At 43.0% G+C, this 17,024-nt stretch overlaps 1 protein-coding gene across 1 annotated transcript in view; it reads left to right on the top strand.

Moving 5' to 3' along the window:
* The window catches only part of SLC16A12 (solute carrier family 16 member 12), a 78,232-nt gene that overhangs the window by 46,473 nt on the left and 14,735 nt on the right, over positions 1-17,024 (top strand). The window contains 2 exon segments of the mRNA XM_042908806.1: positions 8,026-8,162; positions 8,165-8,276. Coding sequence (XP_042764740.1) covers positions 8,072-8,162; positions 8,165-8,276 — 203 coding nt within the window. The 5' untranslated portion in view covers positions 8,026-8,071.

Genomic DNA, 17,024 nt, shown 5'->3' with positions numbered 1-17,024 from the left:
GGAAACAAAATAGTCCCTGTTGTGTGGTTCCATTTTTATGGAATTCTGGACTGGCAAAACTAATCTATGTTGGACAGAAAGCAAGTCAGTGGGGGCGTGGTGCTGAGGTTGGTTGAGACTGACTTCAGAGGAGCACGAGGGAATATTTGGGGTGATGGAAATGTTCTATATCTTGGTTGTGGTGGTCGTGGTTATGTGAGTGTATACATCAACAAGTCATCAAAACAAAGACTTAAAAAAAATGGGTGTGTTTTATTGTGTATGAATTGCACCTCAATTTCAACACGTTTCTAGCAGCCTTTGCAAGTTGAAAGTACTCTCTTGCATCTTTGCTCAGTCTTCTGGGATCAATATTTAGCCAAATCCAAGGTTAATCTCTAAGTAAGTGTTGTTTCTCCTTTCTGTGGTGTTTATCCCTCCCTCTCCTCTATGCCTGTCTGGCTTCGGGGAGAACTCATGTGTTCTCCCCGAACGCATGGTGGAGGAGGTGGTTGGCATGCAGGTCCCTGAGTTCGTACTAGCCTAGGCGCAGCTTTCCTTGGTGTTGGTGCCTGGGCGTCCTGCCGGCGACTCTAATCTGGCTGGCCCCTGGGTGTTGGCTTCTGTCCTCACTGTGTACCATGCTGACGCATGTGCTACTGGTGAAACTTACAGTCCGTACCGCCTTTATGGCCAGGACCTGGTGGGGATTCCCCATCTTTCTTGTTGCAGATCCTCGTGTGAAGATCAGCCATGATTTCCGTTTGGCTCAGCCTGTTTCCCCTTTGCCACAGCCCTGCCTCTCATCAATAGATGTATTTCATGTCTCCACTGAGAATACGGAAGAGCATCTGGGCCACTTCTGTGTCACATGGGAGGTGAGGGACGGTCAGTAGGCACCGTCTTTGGCTTTCTCTCTGCCCTGACACATCACAGGCCAAGGGCACCCAATGAAGTTGGGTCTTTCCACAGTTACCCACAGGATACATAGCACAAGGCTCCTTATTGCAACCCCCTGCCCCAAATACCCAGTTTAATTCTTCGCTATACCACTTACCTACCCCTGCTCAGGACTCGAGAGAATGGGAAAGGCAGCTCATCACTCTTCCTTTAAAAAAAAAAGGGGGGCGCCTGGGTGGCTCAGCCGGTTGAGCATCCGACTTCGGCTCAGGTCATGATCTCGCGGTCCGTGAGTTCGAGCCCCGCGTCGGGCTCTGTGCTGACGGCTCAGAGCCTGGAGCCTGCTTCAGATTCTGTGTCTCCCTCTCTCTGACCCTCCCCCGTTCATGCTCTGTCTCTCTCTGTCTCAAAAATAAATAAACATTAAAAAAAAACCTTTCCCCTTCATCTCTGGGCAGGCTTCTACTTTCCCTTTGTGTGGTGGAAACTTCCCCTACAGCACAATCCTATGGTTCCTTATTTATGGATGAAGTTATTATGGACAGGACCCATCTTCTTGTTTCCTACAACAAGAAACCTCTGGGCTAAGCCTTAATGATAGAACGGGGTCAATGAGAGAAAACCAGCTTGCCAACCTAATATCAAGAGATATTTCCAAAAATCATCTGCAGTAGAGGAATATTTTAGAAATGCCGGAAAAAAAAAAAAAAGACTGGCAAATTTCATGATTCTTAAGTAAAAACAAAGAGTAGAATCAATCCGAGTTTACTGAGAGTGTCTGGACTACCAGGTAACTCACCTATGGGGGAAGAGGTCCTTAATAATCAGTCACCTGGTTTGAAACATCAGTAATTCAACTCCCTGGTTTTATAGATCAGGAAATGGTAGCAGAGAGGAGGTGATTTGCACAGGGTCATTACTAAGTAGTATCAGCTGGACCCAATGGTCTTGATTCCTGCTCTTGATATCTTTCTCCCACACACCCTTATCTGTTTTGTGGCTGTAAAGCAATTAATAAAGAAGCGTACTTGATGAAGGTTAAGGCACTGGACATAGAAGGGAATGGAGGAAGGAAAGGATAATAGAAAGACCATGTTGGGAGCCTAACAAAATGAGTGGTTCCAGGACCACTGTGGACTTTTCTCTAGCAGTGTCCTGACTGTAAGAAATACGTAGGTCTTCTACTGACAGAGGCGATCACTTCAGAAAACTTTACTGAAGGCAACATGAAAGATTTGCCCCCAAAATGTAGTGCTATATTGGGAAGTTATGGACCATTGGCAAGAATTCTTTGCAAATGTCTAGATTTTTGAAAGCAAGGAGGATGAAGTGAAATTGAGCATATAGCCTAATTTGTACCGTGAAGGAGTAATCTTAGTGGGACATCATAATATGGAGCCTCTTTTGTTCCAAAAAGATTTTTCTGAAACCAGAATGAGATGCAGAATGCAATTATATTTCAGTGGTTGGACGTCAAAATGAAATAAATTAGAGGCTGATTAGTAAAATGACAAACTACGTGATGGTAACATGCTTCCTTTGCATACTGTTTTAGGTATACTGTTAACTCAGTAAAGGACTTTTTCATTATATTTGTGCCGTATCGGGCCAGTTAATTATTTATAAGAATGTGCAGACTAATACTGTAGGGGACCTGCAGGTTGCTCCAAAGTCTCTATGAAACTAGGTTAGCCTGGTCTAACTTGTGCTCTTCTGAAGGCATATAAATCTAGTAAGTGACCTGTTTTGAAAGAAACACGAGTTATTTTTTGGGCAGTATACCCTTGTGTTAACCTGTGGGCTCCCTCCCCTTTCTTTCGTCATGAGCACTCACACGAATGGGTGCTCAGCCTTCACCATTATTTGCACGGCTTGTTGAAAGAAATGCCCAATAGCCGCTCTGAAATCTGGAGGGTGGATGGGCAGGTGCACCGTCCAAAATCCGCCAGACCACACGTCTCCACCTGCATCTCCGCATAGCGCTGCCAGGTGAGTCCCTTCTCTTCTCTGGGCTTCAGCATCATCACGGTGAAGGGGAGAAGACGGTGCCCAGCTCTGAGGCTTGGGAGGCTCAAGTGTGCCTGCTCAAGAGGACTGATTAATCATAGGACTGCGCACCGATGCTTTCAGAGCTGTTTCTCCCCACCCCGGAACCCCGTGAGAATGTTCCTGGGTCTGTGGTGTTACCCAGGTTGACTTTAACTTAACAACAGACCTCTGTTCGCTGTGCCGTCGGCTCGGCGCTGCTTGGGAGGGTTACTCCCATCTTTAATTTGGATTCATGCAATTGTATCTTTTGAGCGATCCTCTCAAGTTGGTCCTTAACTCCTAGATTGTGGGAATGCCAGGGAGAAGCTGCTCGGCTGAAACAAACGGAGACCGCAGAGGCGAAGTAAAAGTTAATGATGCTTAATATTTTTGTAATGAAACGGAACATTTTCTTTTGCCAGGCCTTGTTACCTACATCATATCTTCTACTGAACAATCACCTGATTTTCATTGTGTTGCATCAATAAATGATACAGTTCTTTCTAGTCCTCGAGAAACTATACAAAGAATTTTTGTGCGCATGTCCACGGTGCAGGAGTGGATCTGAATTACCTAAGAAAACTATATATGAAATGGTATCAAATACAGTTTTGAAAATGAATCATAACAGTCATACTGGCTGTATACTTTTCTGCATAGTCTTTGCAACTGCATTCCTTCTGGCACAGTCTTCCTACTCTTTGTGACAGTTACGAATATACAACTTTTACGTGAGTTTCATATCACTTCCTTCCCAATGCACACACAATATTAGTGGCTGCTTTTTGCCTTACCGTTGCATCATAAATGTTTTCCCATACTACAATATTATCTTCTTGTTTATGGTTTTAAAGGGGTGGATACTGTTCCATTTGTTGCTTGTGTCATAGCTCTCGAACACTTCCCAGTTGTTGAGCACTTAAGTTGTTTCTGTTTTATATATTATTCATAATGCAACTATTATTTTTCACCTATAGTGTCCATCTTCTCTTAAATTGTTTTCTTAGGATAACTTCCCAGCAATGAGATGACTGTTCAAAGAATTTGAACAACTTTTTAATTCCTGATCTATCGCGCTGTATTATACTGCCTCCTTGGGCATTCTATTTTTTAAATTTTTAATGTTTATTTATTTTTGAGAGAGAGAGAGAGAGAGAAAGAGCAGGAGAGGGGCAGAGAGAGAGGGAGACACAGAATCCAAAACAGGCTCCAGGCTGTGAGCTGTCAGCACAGAGCCCAACATGGGGCTCGAACTCTAGAACAGTGAGATCATGACCTGAGCTGAAGTTGGATGCTCAACCTACTGAGTCACCCAAGCGTCCCTGTTTGAGCATTTTTGAACAGCACTGGGCAGCACTGACTGGGGATGGTCCTTATTCTGGACATTTATGGGTTCGTGGATGTATGGTCTTAAATTGGAACACAGCTTACCCTTGGGGTTATTTTAATGGGAAAACCTATGAAGAGGCTAGGACCGAACCAAGGCAGAGGTTTCTGAGTTTGGCTTTTTGACTTGTACAACTGATTCTGTCCTTTCATGACACTTGCCACCCCATTATGTCTAAGCAGTGAGTTATTTCGTTGTGCGTGTGCAGGTGTGGGCAGAACTTCAAATGCTAGTCCCATTAAAATTGTGAGAGAGAGACGTGCTGGACGAAAAGTATCCCATAAATGTGACTCACATGTGGCTGTTCAAGAAACTTGGAGTTATGGCAATGTGGTACAGGCAGACGTTCAAAATCTGCTTGCAGGAGCCTGTCTGGTGTCGTATACGAGTGAAACAGCAGGGCTGGGCGATACAGGAGGTCAGGGACAGGGTGACGTGGGGAACACGGGCCTTATCCAGGAATGTGCTGGTACTTGACTCCCTCTGATAGCTTCAACAAAGGAATGCCAGCTCGGTATCTTTAGCACTTCCAATTTTTCAAGAGAGTTTGGAAATCTGAAGTTTTAGGTGTCTTGGTCCATTTGGGCGACTGTAACAAAACTACCACAGACTGGGTGGTTGACAGACCTTTATTTCTCACAGTTCTGGAGGTGGGAGGTTCAAGATCAAGGTGCTGGCAGGATTGGTGTTGGGTGAGAGCCTGTCTCCTGGTTCCTAGACAGACTTCTTTAAGCTGTGTCCTCATATGGCAGAAGGGGTAAAGGAGCTCTCAGGGCCTCTTTTATAAGGGAACTGATCCCATTCACTGTGAACTCACAGGCCACCAGTTTGTTCGGGTGGCTTTAAAGAGGCACACTTGTAAGATTCTACCGTGAGCCGTTTCCTTCAAAAATTGTGGTTTTAAAGTAAAAGATATCTTATTAGTTTGATTTGTCCATCATTTACCAAGTGGTACATAGCCCGTGTTCCAAACAATGCGTGCTTCGCCATATTTGAAATGGTGTTGCATTGAATTAATATTATTTCAGATTTCTTCTGGTGACTGTGATACAATCGTACCGACCACTGAGTGATTTGCTCAGTCCAGTGGAAAATGTATCTGTCCTGTCAAAACTCTTATTTTCGTCTCTTAAATAATTCATCCCTAATGGTAATTTAAGAAGTCTGTTTAATATACTAAAAAATACCCTGAGAAACACCGTATGTCACCGTTCCTGTGAGGCCAGAATCCAGGACAGCTTAACGGGGTCCTCAGCTCAGGGTGTCACAGGCCGCAGTCAAAATGTCAGCCAGTCTGTGTTCTCAGCTAGAGGCTCACCAGGAAAAGAAGTCGGCTTCCAAGATCACTTAGGATGTTGGCAGAATCTGCTTCCTTTCTGTCGTAGTACTGAGAACTTCAGTTTTCTGCTGTCTCCTGGAGGCCGTCCTCAGCTCCCAGCAGGCTGGCCACAGTCCCCTCCACGTGGCCCTCTCCATAGGCAGTGTGCAGTGTAACAGCTTGCTCTTCAAGGCAAGCAGGAGAATGAGAGCATTCGTTTCTAGCATGACTGAGCCTTACACAGGATGCCATAATCATGGGATTCCTGTCCAGTCACCTGTGCCCTACTCTGGTTAGGAGCAAGTCACGGGTCCCACCCACACTCAAGGGGAGGGATTATACAAAGTCAAGAACACAGGAGGAGGGACCATAGGGGTACGGTAGAGTCTGCCATAGAATTTCCAGTGCCCTAAATACTGCCTGGCACATGGTAGACAGTAAGTGCTGGTAGTTGATTGAATTAATGTTGCAGCCATTGCTTTTTGAACCACGTATTGCTATTTTTTTCCCAAGTCTGTGGTTTATCATCTGGTTTTATTTATTACACGTTTTGATATGTAGGAAAGGTTAAATTCTAATTTAGACAAATCAACCAAATTTTCCCTTGGTTTGTTGTGTTACTTTACATCTCAAGGTGCCCTTCTCCTATCTAGAGATCAGATAAATATTTGCCTCTATTTTCACGTAGATTCTTAATGATTTCTTTCTTTCTTTTTTTTTTTTTTTACATTTAACTCTGACCTATCTAGTAGGTTAAGAACTAGAGGGAGAGTTGTAACATGATACAGTGAGTAATCCTTTTTTTCTCCACTAATCTTTGCTACCTTATTTAGCTATATTGAGTTATTATATACTTGCTGCTGGACTCTCTATACTGTTTCATTTATTTGAAATTCTCTTCTTGCTTTAATTACTTACAAAATACAGCATTGACAAAAAATTTTTCATTAAAAAATAAAAATTATAGCATCACCAGTCAGAAATGCCAAAGAAGTTACTATCAGACTCATTCAGTGTAATAATTAGGTACATGGTCTGAGCTGTGGTAACAGAGAGACTCCAAAATACAGAGGCTCAAATAAAATTGAAGCATTTTGGTATTTTGTGTAACTGTGCAAAGGTATGTGTAGTCCACAGCTAGAGAGGCAGCCCTTCTCCACCATCATCTAGGGACCCAGGCTCCTTCCACCCCATAGCTCTCCAGCCCCCAGGGCGCTGTCCTGGTGTGTGTGGCATAGCTGTCTCACCCTTACATCCATGCTCCAGTCTATGGAAAGGGAGTGGTGGAAGTCCTGGGAAAGTGCCTTGGCCTTTGAGCTCATGAGCCAGAAATGGCATATTATTTTTCCTTGCATCCCTTTCATTTAGACTAAACCATGTTATAAAGAAGATGTGGTGTGTATGTATGTGTGTGTGTATATATATATGTGTGTGTGTGTGTATGTGTATATATATGTGTATACACACACACACACACAAACACAATGGAATATTACTCTGTGATAAAAAGGAATGAAATCTGCCATTTGCAATAATGTGGATGGAAATAGAGTGTATTAAGCTAAGCTAAATAAATCACAGAAAGACAAATATATGATTTCACTCATGTGAAGTTAAAGAAACAAAACAGATGAACATAGGGGAAGGAAAGGAAAAATAAGATTAAAAACAGAGAGGGTGGCAAATTATAAGAGACTCTTAAATACAGAGAACAGGGGCGCCTGGGTGGTTCAGTCGGTTAAGCGTCCGACTTTGGCTCAGGTCATGATCTCACTATTTGTGAGTTCGAGCCCTGCGTCGAGCTCTGTGCTGACAGCTCAGAGCCTGGTGCCTGCTTCGGGTTCTGTGTCTACCTCTCTCTGCCCCTCCCCCACTCACAATCTGTCTGTCTGTCTCTCAAAAATAAATAAAACATAAAAAAATTAAAAAAAAATACAGAGAACAAACTGAAGGTGGCTGGAGGGGTATTGGGCAGGGATTGGGCTAAATGGGTGATGGGCATTAAGGAGGGCACTTCTTGGGATGCGCACTGAGCGTTACATGTAAGTGATGAATCACTAAATTCTACTCCTGAAATCATTAGTACACTGTATGTTAACTAACTTGCATTTAAATAAAATTTAAAAATTAAAAAAAATAGGCTAAACCATGTTGCCACATCCACCTTCAAGAGAGGTTAGGAAATATGGTATCAAACTGGGCGGACATGGATTTGGCTAAAATTTAGGAGGATCTGTTATTAAACAGAAGGAGAAGGGGTATCAAGGACAGCTAATGGCCTTTGCCCCAGTCCAGGATCCATAGCTACAAATAACCGTATTTAACAGGAAAAGAATGATCATTTTTGTCAAGTGAAAAGTCAGCCTTTGGATATGACCATAAAATATAAATATGTCCTGGTTTTTGGTTTTAGATGGCCAGTAACCCGTGTGCCAGGTAGCATTCTGTGCCAGTCTTGAATGCCAACAGGAAGTCACTGGACAGCAGACCTCTTCCAGGATCACAACTGGGCTATTGAAGTAACTCGAAAAAGAGGAAAAAAAGAGCTGAGGCCATGGCAAAAAGAAACCGAGTTCGGTCTACCTCTCCTCCAGATGGAGGCTGGGGCTGGATGATTGTGGCTGGCTGTTTCCTTGTTACCATCTGTACTCGGGCAGTCACCAGGTAGGTGGGATTTTCTTCTAGATTTATTAAGATGATCTGGCTTGTCTTTTCTTCTAAGTCTGCTTCGTTCTATTTCTGAACCTCTCATTGTGAAAATATCTGTGTATATGTACAGGGTGTGTGTGTGTGTGTGTGTGTGTGTGTGTATGTATTTCTTTTGCTTGGATATTTTTTTCTTTGCGAGGAATGTGATTTTCTAATACCTGAAAGTCCTGGATAGTGGTGTCTTCTATAATATCTGGCACATACACCTGAAATGTGAGGACATTTTTAGACTAAATGTTGTGGCTATTCCAGCCGTTTGTTTTCGTAAACAGCTCATCCCAGAAAAGAAAAATACATAAGGTCAAAACAATCCTTGAAAACCTCTTGGCTCACCAGATACTGAGCTGTTGGAAAGCTTAATACCTAGAATTTAAATTCTTCTGCTTCCTTTTACATTTGGCTGGAGGCTAAGTTCTAGGTTGAAGGAAAGTAACAGCGTTAAGTACAGGCTTCTCTCATTCTTGTTCATTTCTCCTCGTTCTTTTATCCAAGGCCCTATTGTTGAATATGCTTAAGTTAAACCCATGTACATTGGGACTCATTCGTCTCACTTATATTTGGAGTAAATGTATGCTTGAGGTCTGCATGTGCTAGCTCTTCCCTCTACTTATGCCTTCATTGAAGTAGAACTCTTTACTCTTCTCTGGCAACACACCCTTAGCAGTGACCGAACGTAATTTGCCCTGAAAACTTTATTTGATGACATCATCAATAAAAGCATCAGTAACAAATATATAACGCAGGAAATAAGCAGGCTCTTTGTGTTTGGTAAAATAAGAGTTGGTTGATTATGTATCATAGAAACCTATAGATTTGTTTAACATAATATGGTATTGGCTCTGGTTTTTTTTTTTTTTTTTCCATCTCTATCATGGGTCTTCTGTTGTGGGTGTGAGGAGTCATAGAGTTAAAAAGGAATCTTTCGGTTCTTACATGCGGAAGCTCCCATCATTTCCATGATGGAAAAGTTCTGGAAGTGACTTCAGTGCTTTATAAGGAGGTTGATATCTTTATAAGGAGGTAGTGGAGTCTTCATGACCCCTTTTATTTATTTATTTATTTATTTATTTATTTATTTATTTATTTTAACGTTTATTTATTTTTGAGACAGAGAGAGAGCATGAACGGGGGAGGGTCAGAGAGAGAGAGGAAGACACAGAATCTGAAACAGGCTCCAGGCTCTGAGTCATCAGCACAGAGCCCGATGCGGGGCTTGAACTCACGAACCGTGAGATCATGACCTGAGCCGGACGCTTAACCGACTGAGCCACCCAGGCGCCCCTCATGACCCCTCTTAGATGGAATAGTTTTATATGTCCCCACGAATAGATTAGGACACTGGTGCTAACATAGGTTAAGTGACTTACCTACAGTTTTGGTCTAGTGGGACAGAACTGGACCGGATTTCTAGTCTTTTTTACTTCTTGTCTTGTTTACTTGCCATTGCATGTGCACATGTAATCCACCAACTCTTTCCAACACAAACCAGATTATCTTCCTATCTCATTATTTCTCACACATGCACCGTATCTGCCCCATCTTCCATACACATGTATATATTCACACACATATCCTCTGTTAGTGCCTTTTCATTGTGAGGAGTGATTACTTCAGTCTTCACCTTTGTTCTGCTCTAAGATGTAGGCACTTTGAGGAAGTTCTGTGGCCAGTTCCTTGTCCCCTGAAACACTCTGCACCTTATCCTGTAGAACAGTGTGGTATCACCAGATGTAGGTTTTTTAAAAATTGCCTTGGTTGGGGCGCCTGGGTGGCGCAGTCGGTTAAGCGTCCGACTTCAGCCAGGTCACGATCTCGCGGTCCGTGAGTTCGAGCCCCGCGTCAGGCTCTGGGCTGATGGCTCGGAGCCTGGAGCCTGTTTCCGATTCTGTGTCTCCCTCTCTCTCTGCCCCTCCCCCGTTCATGCTCTATCTCTCTCTGTCCCAAAAATAAATAAAAAACGTTGAAAAAAAAATTAAAAAAAAAAATTGCCTTGGTGATGGAACCGTTGTCTTAAGATCTTACTTCCTAATCTCCATATGGTTGTCACACCAGTGATGAGAAGTCATGGTGCCAGGGGACAGCTGTTCCTAAATTCTTCTAACGGAGGCTCTCTACCCTCCTTGTCCTGTTGGCAATTAGTCATGTTAGTTGTCACCCCAATTCATGTACAAACAACTGCACATTAAGGCTTGGAGACATCTGGATTGTTTTTGAGTGTTGTACTCTGAAACTATGGAAGTGACTTGGGGCAGGTGTCTGTAGAAAATTGAGGACTTACCTCAAGGACACTGATTTCTTGATGGTCTTTTATGCTCATTGGCATCTTATATGGCTTGTCTTGTTTGGCAGGACAATGAATCTCATTTTTTTTTTCTCAATCACAGTGGAATTGCTGTGGAACCCATGACTGTCACCCAAGGCTGAAAATCTTGCATATTTTTTTTGGTTGTATCCTTACGTTTTCAACTTCAAGTTAATGGAAATCAAGTTCCCTAATATCTAGCTATACGTTCATTGAGGACAATGCTCTATCTAGGTGTCTTCCAAAAACACAGAGATGCTGGAACACCGCCTGGTAGGCTCGGGCACAAATAACTGAAATCCAAATCCAAATGGGCTAAGTATACATTGGATAAAAACAGCGTGTAAAATAACACTGGTGAGAGAGGGGTTAATTCTGATCTGGGAGTTCAGGACAGCTTTCAAGAGAAGTTGTCCCTGGAGTGAAGTCTTGAAGAGTGGATAGTATTTGGCCAGGAGGAAATGAGAGGGAGAGAGGTTTCAAGCTGCATTAGATGCATGCACTTTATTTGCTTTCCTCACTTTGTGATAACAGTGGGCAGTCCCCCTTCCTGAACTGCTAAGGGTTTAGCCAGAAACCAGAAGAGCGTTGTGGCAGGTAGCAAAGACCTGTTCTCAGAGGTTAATGGGAGAGGCTGAGAGGGGCATAGCTGAGCCGAATTAAGTTTAGAGGAGAAAAGTGCAAAGGCACGGCCAGCATTGGAACTCAGTGTCGTGAACAGGCAGCAGCCAATAGGACTGGAGATAGGGCCAAGGAAAGCGGCCCCTAGGGTGATTTGTCAAGTCAGAGGATCAGTGCCTATTGTGCAATTAAGTCTTTTTTTTCCCTGTTTAAACTGTATACTTAAAAATTTAACCATGGGGCACCTGGGTGGCTCAGTCGGTTAAGCGGCCGACTTCAGCTCAGGTCACGATCTTGCGGTCCGTGAGTTCGAGCCCCGCATCGGGCTCTGGGCTGATGGCTCAGAGCCTGGAGCCTGTTTCAGATTCTGTGTCTCCCTCTCTCTGACCCTCCCCTGTTCATGCTCTATCTCTCCCTGTCTCAAAAATAAATAAAATGTTTAAAAAAAAATTAAACCATACTTCCAGGTGCTAAAAATTTGAACAATACAGAGATGCATAAAGTAGTCTTTTTCTCATCGCTTCCTGAATGCCAGTTTCACTGCCCAAAGTTAACCTTGTTATTAGCTTCTTCAGGTGTGCCCCCCCCCCCCAATTTAAGAACCTTATGTCCATCTGTAAAGCATATTATTATTCTTTTCATTGACACCAATAGGATCATACTGCACACACTGTTTTGAACTTATTATTATTATTATTATTATTATTATTTGCTTAATAATATCTCTTGGAAGTATTTCCATATTCAGCACATACAGCTCTACCTCACTGAAAAATAACAGCTTAAGATTCCATCACAAGGATGTGTGCATAATTGATTTAACACATTTTGATTGAAGGACTTATATTGTTCCCTGGGTTTTGATTTACAAACAATGCTACATACAGTCATGATCCAGACCACTTTAAAATCAACTTTCAACTCTTGCCTTGTAACTGACGATGATGCCTTACACGTAAAGTTTACATAAAGCTCGAAGTTGTCTAGGCTATTAAAGCCCTCATTCTCATTTATTTATACTCTCTGTTCATTAATGTGTGTTGAGTACTTATTTTTTGCCTCAGGATATCTTATTACCAAACACATTCTCTATTTCAAGAATCACATTTCATCGTGAAATTATGTGACATTCTGTTTGTAAACTGACCGCTTGAGTTGGAGTTGATGGTTGAAAAAGCAATACTTGATTTGAATGTTCAAAGAAAACCTCCAGCTGTAAGACCTAACTTTTCTCAGGGCACCTGGGTGGCTCAGTCAGTTGAGTGTCTGACTCTTGATTTCAGCTCAGGTCATGATCCCAGAGTTGTGGGATCGAGCCCTGCGTCAGATTCTGCACTGAGCTTGGAGACTGCTTAAGATTCTCTTTCTCTCTCTCCCTCTGCCCCTCTCCCCCACTCACTCTCTCTCTCTCAAATTAAAATAATAATAAATAAAATAAAAAATAAAAAATAAAAGTAGTACATGCTCATCAAAAAAAAAAAAAATCAGAAAGTAAAAGGAAAACAAAAGTTCTATAAAAAAGAGCACCTGGCTGGCTCAGTTGGTTGAGTGTCTGACTCTTGATTTCAGCTCAGGCCATGACCTCATGGTTCGTGAGTTCGAGCCTCACACTGGGCTCTGTGCTGACAGAATGGAGTCTGCTTGGAATTCTTTCTCTCCCCCTCTCTCTCTGCTCCCCCCCCCCACTCTCAAATGAAATATTTTTAAAAAGTTATATTAAAAAAAGACCTATTTTTCTTGACATCTTTTGGATCCAAATTAACTTAGTTGCAGTAGATGCCTAGAGTCCTGTGGAATTGGGGGGCTCTTTTAACAATGGCTGAATTCCTATAAATAGTAGCTAATGTTAGCTGAGTACTTGTTCTGTGCTGGTTAACATCGTTCCAAGCACTTTTCATTTATTAAATCATTTAGTCCTTGAAACAACACACAGAGGTCGAATAATGTGTCCAGAGTCACAAGGGTATTGAGTAGTACTGCTTTTAACTACTAGGCTACACTGGCCAGTGGATCACTTCCACATTGATGCACTGGATGACTTCATCAACTGGAGGACCGTCTTTCCCAAATACCAGATGTTGTCAACATCTAGCTCTATAGGAGCCAGAGAAGAAGTTTTATTTTTTAAGATTATTTTTTCTTTAAAAAATTTTTTTAAAAAATGTTTATTGATTTTTGACAGAGAGAGAGAGAGAGAGAGACAGAGCTCAAGTGGTGGGGTGGGGGGTGGGAGGTGGGCAGAGAGATAGGGAGACACAGAATCCCAGCAGGCTCCAGGCTCCGCACTGTCGGCACAGAGCCCGACACAGGGCTCAAACCCGTGGACCGTGAGGTCAAGACCTGAGCCTAAGTCGGATGCTCAACCGACTGAGCCACCCAGGCGCCCCAAGATTTTTCTTTCTTTTTAAGAAATCTCTACACCCGACAAGGGGCTCAAACCCACAACCCCGAGGTTAAGAGTCGCATGCTCCATCAACTGAGCCAGCCAGGTGCCTTGAGAAGAATTTTATAGCAGAGTGGCAAGATGGAGATACTAGGCATGTTGGCCCCTTGAGGGAGAGTATCTTTGAGAATGGTATTTCATACAGAAGACACTTGCGTGATAATTTTGTTTCCTTATTCTTAGGAACAGAGCTTATCAACCACTGAAGGATGATACTTGCATGATAATTTTGTTTCCTTATTCTTAGGAACAGAGCCTATCAACCACTGAAGGATGTTAGGAGTTGTTTGCTACTGAGCATGATCTAATGAATGCATTATGACTGATCCAGTTATGCTTATCAAACTGCTTATTTGAGAAATGAGGAAAAGAGACTCTGAGAGATTAAGAAGCTTTATTCAAACTCTCAGTTACTCAGTGTGAGGATCAGCGATCAGGACCCAGCTTTCCTGACACATCAGATGCACAGATTTTCCAAAGGACAATAAAAATTATTTCTGGAGTGAGAAGCACGTGTGCTCCCGATAACATTTATTTTCTTTAAGGTCATGCCTGTGTTTAGAAGCCATAAATTATGGAACTTTACCATTTGAAAAGTACTTTTTTCCCTTTTGAGAACAAGGAAGAAGTGATACTTGTTTTTTGAAAGTCGCAGTCAATCAGAAGCATGTTCATGGTTATTAAATTTTGCCTCTGGCAAGCCTATTCACATGGTTAGATAAGAATCTCGGGTATTATTTTTGAACTTTGCATATCTAAAGTTTGACTGATATGACTAATCAGGTCAGTTAAGAAAACCATCAATCAGAAAACTGAACAGCAATAAAACGAGATAAAAAAGTCACAAGAGACAAACATAGTCGCACAAACATGAAATCCCTCAGAATGATTTAGTGAAGAGAAGAGACTGGCTTACCATCGCAAAATGTCTTCTCATCATCTGGGACCCTTTTTTCTTAGTCACCCCATGTTCTTTCCCATCTCTAGCTTCGGGATCTTCCTCCTACTGATACTTCATTCTGCCAGCTTATGAACTCAGATTCTTCACATCTCTACTTCACCTTATCTGGCTACACGTTCCTGGTCAGCCACCCTCCAGTCTTCCTCTTCCCTTTCTCATTCATGTCCTTGAAGTTGCCGTTCAACCTTTTTTACTTCCTTCACTTCTAGTCACTTCTTTACCAACGCTAATCCTTCCTTCCTTCCTTCTTTCCTCCCTGCAATACCTTGAACCTTGAACAATATTTAATGAACACCCAGGTAATGATATGAGATCCAGTGCGGACATGGTCTTTGCTGTGACAGAGCAACAGTCTAGTGGAGAATACAAACGCAAAGGGAATCGCCATATCCCTGTAGTGTGGTAGGTGTCCCGCACGTCATGTAAACACTTACGAGAGGTATTAAGCCCAGACTCAGGTTGTCAGGGAAGCCTTCCTGGATTAGTTGACCATTAATGTTTATTTTTGAGAGAGAGAGACAGAGCATGAGCATTTGAGGGCAGAGAGAGAGGGAGCCCCAGAATCTGAAGCAGGCTCCAGGCTCCGAGCTCTCAGCACAGAGCCCGATGCGGGGCTCAAGCTCCTGAACCGTGAGAACGTGACCTGAGCCGAAGTCTGACGCTTAATCGACTGAGCCACCCAGGTGCCCCTGGAGGAGTTGACTAATATCTTTAGACTACAAGAATGAGGGCAGCTGAGAGAGCAGCCTAGAAAAGAAGAAAACTCTTTAATGCTCAGAGGTGTGAAAATGTATGGGTGGTATGTTGAAAGTGATGGAAATAAGTTCAGTCTGGCTGAAATGAGGAATGCATGGTGTAGGTTAGGGGAAACACTGAGAAGGGTCAACTCCTGCGGGGGTCTCAGAAGTCATGTTAAAGAGTTTGAAGCGTCAGGATCTCTTTCGTGTTCTAGTAAGGTCACTGACCATTGCACATAAAATGTACAGAAGGCAGCCAAGTGTGAATTCAGGGAGATGAGTTAGGAAGGTTTGGGCTGCAGTCCAGGAGAGAGGTATGGGCATGAATTATGAATGATAAGGGGAATGGAGAGCTGTGGAGGCATTTGGGAGCTATGTATAAGGTAGAATAAAACCTGACCATAGATTAGATCAGTGGTCCTCAACAGGCTGATTTTGACCTCCAGGGGACAGTGGGCAATGTTTGGAGACATTTGGGGGGTGGAGGCCAGGGATGCCACCAAACACTGTATGATACCCAGGACAACCCCTAAAACCAAGAGTTGTCTTTGTTAAAGATGATGGCCAAAGTGTCAGTAGTACTTGGGTTGAGAAACCCAGGCTAACGATAACTTAACTATTTTGATAATGAGGCGATGTCTATGAAATTGTTATTCTCTTTTAAGTTTATTTATTTATTTTGAGAGAGAGAGAGAGGGAGAGAGCATGCATGTGCACACACGGGCAAGGGGCAAAGAGAGAGGGAGAGAGAGAATCCCAAGTGCTCTCTGCGCTGTGAGTGCAGAGCCCGAGGTGGGTCTCTATCTCACAGACTGTGAGGTCATGACCTGAGCTGAAATCAAGAGTCGGATGCTTAACCACCTGAGCGCCCCCAGGTGCCCCTTCATGGAGTTTTTAATTTGCTCTTCGGTGTTCTTACTAGCATGAGTTTACCATTCATCTTTACATCCTGCAATTCCAGTTTTGAACACGAACGTGAGCGTTGAACTCATATGCGGAATCACTGGAGCTCACGTGTATTTCTTTTTCACCAGAACAGGGGAAACCCTGCACCAAAAACCAAAACAAAACAAAACAAAACAAAACAACCTCTACCGTTTTCTCTTCGTTTCTTGATGCACTCACTTTCTGTCAACATTCTCTATCTTCCACTTCCTGATGAATAAGGGAAGACAGAGCAGGAAAGGGAAAGGAACGGTGGGTAGCCCTACCTTTCTTTTTTCCTCCACGTCATGATTTTCAGCGTAAGTGGTTGGCTAGTAAAATACAGAGACATAACCTGAGTCGGAAAGGATATGGGAATCCTCAGTGCTTTGTGTTTCCTAAAACACTGTTGCTTGCTTTCTGCATTTGAAACAAGTTCTGATTTGAAAGGAAAACATGGCCTCTCTCAGGAGTGAGAGCCTTCCTCCCCCTACCCCCATGCTTACTCAGTTGTCCATGTAACATAACTTGCACACACTCTGAGTCTAACCCAACTCCCACACATTGTGAGTCTACCAGAGTTTGCGTGTCTAATACCACACGTGTCCATGGGAAGGCGGAGAGTCGCAAACACGTGGTGCGTGTATCTCCTCTGCTCGCGTGCATGCCCTGTCGTTCCTTTGGACTTTACTTACAAAACATGAATTCAGAGATG

The sequence above is a fragment of the Panthera leo genome, chromosome D2 (assembly GCF_018350215.1).
Source record: "Panthera leo isolate Ple1 chromosome D2, P.leo_Ple1_pat1.1, whole genome shotgun sequence".
NCBI lineage: Eukaryota > Metazoa > Chordata > Mammalia > Carnivora > Felidae > Panthera > Panthera leo.
Note: the sequence above shows the minus strand (reverse complement) of the source record. Positions and strands in the feature narration are given on the sequence as shown.